Consider the following 9,116-nt stretch of genomic DNA (forward strand, 5'->3'; position numbering starts at 1 on the left):
GTTTGTGCAATCAAATGTCTCTGTTGGAGCGTTTGATGCATGAAATGCACACTTCCTTGAAATGACTAATGCGTGGCCGGCCACACGCCCACGCAAATGCAGGAAGCTCAGACGCGCACCCTGAGTGCGTCCCAAGGATACAAAATCAGCATCCGCGCACGTTGTTCCATGTGCCCCCACGTAACAGCGGAGAATGGGACAGCGTCGGACGTACAAATTCTTTTTTTGAATGTGAGTGAACAGGAGGCGCTGTCCTGTGCACGCGCGTCCGTGAATCAAACGCCTTGCACGAACGAAGCATGGAGGATGGGTTGGTAATTTTCCTAGTATAAACGACACTGTTTCTCGTAATTTCTCCCCATATTTCTGGCGTTAAGAGTCTAGAGAGAGACCCCAACTGCTGGCGCGATCTGCTCTTCATAATTCCCGTCTTATCTCTCTCTCTCTCTCTCTCTCTCTCTATCTGAGATACGGCCATGGAGGGTGTGCTAGAGAAAGCACTAATTTCTACATGTGGCCTTGCTTCCCCTCCAAGGTTAAAGTTCCGATTCCCCTCTGTTGTTTATTTCCCTTTTATGTTTAGTTTTGTTCCAAATTTTTTATGAAATAGTCGATTTGTTTGATTGATCTTGCCTATATTCCGAAACGAATTGTCGTTCTGGGGTGAAAGAACGTGAATATCATGAAATCAGTTACTTGTTCTGATCATATATACTTAATCGAGAATGTTGGGTCTGTCTTAAAAGGGTAAGAACGTGAATATCATGAAATCAGTTACTTGTTCTGATCATATATACTTAATCGAGAATGTTGGGTCTGTCTTAAAAGGGACGAAATTCCATACCATTAAGTTAAATTTGTGAGAAAACCATTTTTTTTTATGTTCTTTTCAAATCCCATTAGCGGTTCTTATCATCACATTTTGAAAATTGCACCTGGGCAAAGGAATATGTTTCTCATGGATGATTTTATTGAAATGTCTGAATCTTGATTTTTCCTATCAGCTTCCGCTCATTTTGCTGCTAGTAGCTCAGATTCTTAGCACCTCTAGCATGCCTCTGTTTTGCATAATGGGGTGTATATTTGGAAATTTTGTGGTTGCTTTTTGCCTCGTCATTGCATTAAGCTGTATCCCTGTTATACCTTTCACAGCTATTAACTTTGTTGTCTTGATCCTATAAAATTTGTCGTCTCTGCATCCAAACGTGACATTGCTAATACGGTAAACATACTAAATTGCATGTTTGTTTGTTTTTCTTTTGTTTCAATGCAATTGTTTTGCTATTCTATCCTTGTTGATTTGCTTATTATATGAACCATAGTTATCAAAAAGCGAAATGAATATTAGAAGCGATGCGTGAAGCGGAAGCTGGGAAGTGAGTGTTAAAAAAGTAGTATGAAGCGGGATGCACGAATAGTTTTTGAAGCGTGTGAGAAGCTAAAAAGAAAACACGAAGGAAACAAGGGAGAACTGAGGGGGAAACAAAAAATATAAATATTAACATGAAAAACACAAAAAAGGGAGAAGCAAGTGGGTAACGAGGGGAATCGAGTGAGAAAAGGAAGGGATGGTAGAGGGAAGCGATTTGAGAAGCTAGTGGGAAGCGAGTTTCCCCTATGCTTCTCCTTTTTGGGGGAAGCGTATTGCTTGCTGCTTCGGAGATGTGCTTCCCCCGCAGGGAGGTGCTTCCGGTAACTATGATCCGAACATTTAATGAAGGCTATCTGTCTTTCAACATAATTGATTTAATAAAGTGATGTATGTGTAATTGCAAGTATATATTTAGAGTTTGACAGGCATTCTCTGGTTTTGCTTAGACTGGACACTGCGGAGAGTGCGAAGCTTGGAAGCTCTCTTATGAAGGAGCTCAATGGGAAATTCCCCATCAAAACAAGCTGCAGAGTATCACGGAGGACTTTATTTTTGGGATCAGTTGGACTGAGTGTAGCTCTATTACATACACGTCCTGCCATTGCTGGGCCTTTTCCAGAGATGACTGATACCGAGACTGTCTCGTAATTAAACTAAACTTTTAGCTCTTTAATTATTTGAATTCTTACACCTGCTCACAACTGAGTTTCAAGCTTTATTAGCAAAAGAACTGCTTGTAAGATTAAATGCCACTATTTGCTGCACTTTCTCTTTTTCCTTTTTCTGCCAGCATAATCTTTCTCTTATATAGACAACTTTGATCTTTGAAGTATCCAGGTCAAAACAGATGGCCAGTGGAGTGAAATTTATAGGTAAAATTACCATTAATGTTCTTTCATATGTTTCCTGGTTATGTATAGTTTCTGCTAAATGATAGATACCACTCTGTCTTAGCTATGTTTTTATTACAGTCGTGGAGATGAATTTCTTTCTATCTTGCACCTGGATATATTTAATGTTTGAGTTCCAAACATTAGTGAGATGATCTCTTTGAAAGATATTCTGCAAATTTGTGTTCATATTTCATGTGCTAAGTTTATGTAATTTTTGGTATAAAAAAGCTCATATTTGTGTCTTCCTCTAACATGTGGCTATCTGAAACTGAATGTTACTTTATCTCTCATTTAAGATATTGTTGAAGGAATGGGACCTGAGGCTCATGAAGGAGATCTAGTTGAAGTTAATTATGTTTGCCGGCGTTCAAATGGATATTTTGTACATAGGTTGTCAACTCACAACAAATATTAGTTTTTTAATACCATTTAAGCTTTTGTTTTTGTGCCCCTCTTGTGTAATTGAGACTTTAGCATTGTATATCTCAATGCAGCACTGTAGATCAATTTAGTGGTGAAAGCAATCCTGCAATACTTCCCTTGGATGACAGGCGGGTTAGTGATTTGCTTTGTATGGTTCAAATGCTTTTGCTTCTTAAAAGTTCAAGGTAGTTGCAGTATCAAAATAAGCGCTAAAACCCATAGGGAAATTAGATTCACAAATTCTACATTACAAGTTATAGAGTTAGAAAATTGATGTATGTTTCTACATTCTTTTATTGTTACTAATATATGTCAACTTTTTTTCCCTTGAATAGTTCTTTACAAAACTAATTTCATGAGTAATTGGGAACTAAGAGGTTTCCCTACTTGTTTTCAGATTATTAAGGGCTTGAAGGAGGTTCTAGTAGGCATGAAAGTTGGAGGTAGACTCTGAATTCATGCATTGTTTTGCTTTTCTTTGTTTAAGCCACATACATTTTGTTAGATCTTTTATTAGCATGTGTTGCTTCTTTATTTTCTATTCACATCGTTCTTGGTGTTGGGCCTGTTGGCTGTTCATGTTTTGCAATTGGATACTTTGGTGGATCAGTGATAAACAGTATATAGATACAGAGATTAGGCATGATATGGATACAAATTTGACAACCAATCTTGTGTAGGTTGAAAATTCATAGATTTGGCGAGTTTTATACCCAGTAAATCTTGTGAAACCAACCTGTCTTAACTTGAGTTGTCTGAGTTAATTTTTCCTTCATTGATTTGTCAGATTAAAATTTGTGTCTCAAATGCTAATTACATATTTGTCTTATGTAAGTGTTTATTCATTTATTTAAAAAACTCTTCTATATGTGTTGGGCTTGTTCAATACTTGGAGCTGGTGGGTCGATTCTTGCCTTCGTGAAACTATATGAAATGCTAATTTATGGAACCTTCTTGGCCTTTATGTTGCAGGAAAGAGGAGGGCATTGATACCACCTAATGTTGGATACACAAATGAAAACTTGAAACCTATACCAGATGAGGTTTTTCTTTTCTGTTTTTCATATAATTATCATCTGTATTATCTATCAGCTCATGATTTTTCTTTGTGAATGACCTAACAAGAAATCTTTGTTATGAAAAAACTGAATGGACTGATTGATTTAAAACTTAGCAAGAAGGGAGCCATTGAAGTTGTAATAAAGATGACCTAGAAATTCTCAACAAAAAACCATGGTTTTGAATTTCTTTTGGTGAATAATTTCAGTCTTATTTAACTACTTTTTTGTTTTGGTTCTACAAAAAGGCCCTTGTTTCATTCTGGTTTTATCAGAATGTGGGGATGGCCGGTCTTTGAAATTTTTGTCATAGCTGATTTTACTGTGACATCTTTACATTTTTTTAGTTTAGATTATCTTTGCTTTTTTCAGGACTAAATGGTAGATTAATAGAGTAACCTTATGTATTTCTATGTTAATAAGAAAAGAGCCTTGGGATTGTAAAAGTTTGAAGTTTCTAGATTATTACTGATGATGATTTTATTCTGATTGAACTTTTCACTGTAGGGCTTTGTTTTATTTTTGTTTCAAAACATTGATTTTGCTTATCTTTTCAGAACAATGGTTGGCCATGGATATTGCGATTTTTTTCTTTTTTCCATAGCAGGATATTGCGAGTTGGATAAGCAGTAGATTCTTTGACATTATGGTCATAGCTATTCTTTCCTGCTACTCTACATCTTATTTTTCTTTTAAACTTTTTAAATAAAGCAGCTATGTTCATTTTTTATGAAGCATGTGTAGTTTTGATTTTTTTTTCCTTTTGTAGAGTACTGTTTCATAGTTATGTCGCATGATTCACTCTGGTGTGAATACTTTTATGCATGCATTGTTCTTTGTGGAACTATTCTTTGTGGTAAGTATGTTTTTTTGTCTTTAAGCAGTTTGGGCCTCGGAGGAGCCTTCTTTCACATTCGAATGAGCCACTGGTGTTCGAGGTTCAACTCTTGAAGGTTTTGTGATCCTTCTTGTTCAAAATGTATATGATTCCTTTTGTCCAAAATTACTAAACCTGTAAAATCGATGACATTAAGTTTGATTTGATTTGCTCATTGATACATATTAATTCTCTCGAGGGACTAGCTTGTTGCCCTTCAAAATAGAAGCTGTGAAATTTTCCTATTAAATGTTTCAGTTTTTTTGTGTCAATTGAATGCAGGAATAACCAGAACTTCATTCAGGAGAATACCAAAGAAACTTGGTATTTTCAAAACAACAACAACAACAACTACGCCTTCATCCCAAAACAATTGGGGTCGGCGATATGAACCAAAAAAGAAAATCATTTTGGGTCTTCCACATGAATCCTTCTCCTCCAATCATTTCTATACAATGCCATGTCCTCGGTGAGGTTCAAAGCATTCATATCCTTTCCTATCATCTCCATCCAAGTCTTCCTAGGCCTACGCCAACCTCTTTTAACTAATATATTTTCTCATTTCTCTATCCTTCTAATGGGAGCATCATTTGGCCTTCGGCGAATATGTCCAAACCATCGTAAATGATTCTCTCTCGTCTTATTTTCAATGGGTGCAATGCCTACCTTCTTACGTATCTCCTCGTTCCGAATCTTATCTTTTATTGTATTTCCACACATCCATCTAAGCATACGCATCTCAACTACACTCATTTTTTGAATATGATGTCTCTTGGTATTTTCAAAATATCATTTATTTTAAAACTATCACTTTCTATGTCATAGGGACACGACATTTTGGTAGTGTCCCTGGTGACACAAGCGAACATGTGGACATGGACAATAAATAATACAGACAATATCTTAATATTATTTTAATGTTTTAAATTTATTTCAATAAAAATGTATTTTTAAAATGTCAAAAACTAGTTCTTTATTGATTAAAAAAATTGTGTCCTCATGTCCTATTTTCAAAAAAAAAAAAATAGAACTTGCGAGTCGAACTCAGCTCACGTTCCTCTTGTCTACGTGTCTTTGTGACATAGATCATGTTTTATCATGATATTAACGTTAACAAAACAATTTCATAATAATTTTTTTGTATTTCATAATATTTCATATTTTTTCTATATTGACTATTTCTAGAGATTTTCTAAAAAAATCAGTTTTTTAAATGTATTGTGAAATTTTGGTTTGCGGACTAAAATTAGACACTTCACTGATATGGTCGTTTCCTTAGGGTAATTGGTGGCTGTTGGTAACGGTGCAACCTGGTCGGGGTTCGTGTTGGGTCTTGTCAAACCTGTTTTTGGGTCAGGGCCAAAATTAGACCTTAAGACGATTCAATTTGACTCGAGACCAGGTCTGGGTTTAAGTATAGCTAAACTTGAAAATCGATATGAGTGGACGGCTTTGGGTTTAAGTATAGCTAAAATTGAAGACCCATATGAGTTGACGATTCGGGTCCAAACAATTTGAGTCTTATATAGATCCATTTTCAAACGATTCTAGATTTTAAACCTGACTCGAACTCATGAATCCAACAAAATCGGGTAACTTCGAGTCTAATTTGATTCGGGTATACCCGACCCAATTACACCCCTAGCTGTTGCTTGGTAAAACTTAACTTAGAAGATCTGCCCAGTTAGACATGACACGAACCAAGTTGGGTGGACTTATGAGTGGCTTCGAGACTGAATTATGGACTTTTCCTATGAATGGGCCAGATGTTTTCAACCCAAGTAATTCAAAATGGGACCTAATTGGCCCCAATAGAGTTTATACCTGGACTGATCCATGACTGAACCTATTTATATCCAGTATTTATATGTAATGATTCGGATATAGACCCGATTTACACTGGTACCAGTTCCGAACCTGCACCTCTTTCGGTGGGTTTCTGACCAAGCTGAGACCCTAAGCAGGCCACTTATATCCGACTTGGATAGCCCGATGATCTGCATGGTTTTAACAAATGATAATGATAGGGTGCTCCCGGAGTACCTACTCCCACCTAATAGACGCTTTAGATTTTCAATTTTCTTAAACTTTGTTTCTTGATAAGACTATAGATATAAATATGATTTTTAAGCATTATTCAGTAGAAAACAAGTTTTTGATCGTGTGATTATATCATGTATATCAAAATTTCATGACCTAAAAAGTCCTATTTTTATGGAGGTGCCATCATCACATGGCACACTTTGAGTGTGCCTCTGCACCTAACAGTCCTCCATCCGCTTTTGGGCCATACAACTGACAGACTGTCAACCAAAGACGGAGGGCATCAGCGGCACACTTCAAAGTATACCATGTGATAGCACCTGATCGTGGTTCATTTTTATGTCCAAAAAACATGATTCAAAGCGTGGTTCATTTTTATTTTTGTTGAGTACATTCAAAGTATACCATGGGATCGGGGATGAAAGACATGAAAGGGGGATGGAGGTTAAAATCAAAACCCGTGCAGGGTTGGAGGGTAAAATTTTGAGATAAAGCACGGGTAAAGACCTTGTCCTCCGCCCCCACCCCAACCCCGGTCCACTACCATCTCTAGATACAGGTCTTATTACAACATTGATGTCATGATAAGGTTACAATGTTTTATAAGACTCAGGCGGGAGCGACAGTTACATGGGTTCAGTTTGGGCTCCAAGATTAGAGTTTTTATTTTATTTTTTTTCAAGATCAAGATCTCCACCTATTGCAACTAGGGCTCTCAAGGGACTGGGTACCCGACTCATGAGGGTATACCTGAACCCACCCAAATAAAAAATTCAACTTCAGGTTTTGCTGGGTCACAAAAATGACATCCCAAACCCAAACCTGCATAATTTTAGAAATTTATTTTTTAAAAACACGTAAAATAATTGGGTCCGGTCAGGTACCTAGCAAAAAAGCCAAGTTGGGTAAGGTACCTGACAAAAATCATGACCCAAACCCAGCCCGATCAACCTAAATATTATTAGGGTTGGCACTTTTCATGCCCATACACAAAAATTCATGCTCGGGTCAGGTCGGATGCCTGATACAAAACCAAACCGTTGACAGCCTTACTTGCTACCCAATGACATGCTAGGGCATATCTGGTGCAATCATATTGCACACTTGTTATGTGCCGCTGCCCTAGGCCTGTCAGCTGTGGGACTCAACAAAAGATAGAGGGCAGACCTGTTGCAGCCGCACACTAAATTGTACAATGTGATTGCACCTGTTATGCTGTCATGGCACGTGTGCTTCATCTGATTGAGAATTGGGCTGTAAACAATTCAGGTACGTGCCAATGACCCACATCATGCTTTTTTTTTTATAACCTGAAGAGCGTTGACTCAACCTACCATACCTACGATCATCGTGACAGCACCGTAAAACTTGGAGGCTAGAACCCCTGCCCCAAGGGCTTATGCTACACGTTGGCTTGTGCAAAAGGGAGACGCCCATGTAGGGATGGCAGTGGGGCGGGGCGGCGGACAAGGTCTCCACCCCCACCCTGCCTCAAGATTAGAACCTCCATCCCCTGCGAGGATGAATTTTAACCTCCACCCCTGCCTTCATCCCCGTTTCATGTCCTCCATTCCCCGTTAAAGGGTATGAGGCAGGGAAAAGTGGTAGGGATGGGATGGGGCGGGGCGGGGTGGGGAAAAGGGTACGTCCATCCCCGAATGGGGATGGATTTTAACCTTCGTCTCCACCTCCATCCTTGTTTCATACCCTTCATCCCCGGTCCAAACGGGGCGAGGCGGGGCAGGGCCCCGCTTTCCCCCGGTCCACTGCCATCCCTACGCCCATGGAACACTGCCCGTCTAGTAGCCAAGGCACCACTTCACTATGCCAACCCCTCATTGGGGCAACCAGATCATGCTTGATTCCAACCTCACGACTTGATTTTTTTTATGACAAGGAACCCTCGCAGAAGCGAGAAACCCCCAAGGTGACGCCTACGACCACCCAGCCTTACGTGCCTCACCTCTGAAAACTACAGACACACCCGTGCGCCAGTGAGGTTAGATCATCTCAAGACCTTCACAACCACCCTACTGTGATAATGGATCCATTAAAAGAAGATTGGAAGCATGCATTTTAGAAATAGAAAGTATAAGTAGACTCTGTTTGATTTGGATCTTATTTTAAGAATTTGTAACCAAAACTAAAGTGTTTGATTGTATTGGTAGTCTGAAGTCTAAACCAATCTGATCCATTTGGGCCCCTAATTGAAAGTCTATTTCATGGACCCAATATCTATGACGCGCCATCCAAAAAGTCTCTTCATATAGGAATCCTTCAACCTTAGTGTCTCTGTAAATTTTATGCCCTGTTTGGAAACTAGTAGCTGAGACGGGAAGTGGCATTCAGCGGACAAATTATGGATTTGGCAAAGCTGTCAATTCCATGCTTTAGGCCCTGTTTGGAAACTAGTAGCTGGAACGGGAAGTGATATTTCAGATGCCAAATCC

At 38.7% G+C, this 9,116-nt stretch overlaps 1 protein-coding gene across 1 annotated transcript; it reads left to right on the forward strand.

The window, feature by feature from the left end:
- The first annotated feature begins 402 nt into the window (after positions 1–402).
- On the forward strand, positions 403–4,846 carry LOC149818375 (FKBP-like peptidyl-prolyl cis-trans isomerase family protein). The gene is made up of 8 exons (XM_089983989.1): positions 403–535; positions 1,819–2,016; positions 2,210–2,244; positions 2,562–2,655; positions 2,760–2,820; positions 3,086–3,131; positions 3,661–3,731; positions 4,631–4,846. The coding sequence occupies exons 1-8, from the start codon at positions 477–479 to the stop codon at positions 4,706–4,708; spliced, it is 642 nt and encodes a 213-aa protein (XP_089840115.1). The 5' UTR covers positions 403–476; the 3' UTR covers positions 4,709–4,846.
- Positions 4,847–9,116: the final 4,270 nt, after the last annotated feature.

Source organism: Nuphar pumila, chromosome 13 (genome assembly GCF_984573655.1).
Source record: "Nuphar pumila chromosome 13, dmNupPumi1.hap1.1, whole genome shotgun sequence".
NCBI classification, from domain to species: Eukaryota; Viridiplantae; Streptophyta; class Magnoliopsida; order Nymphaeales; family Nymphaeaceae; genus Nuphar; species Nuphar pumila.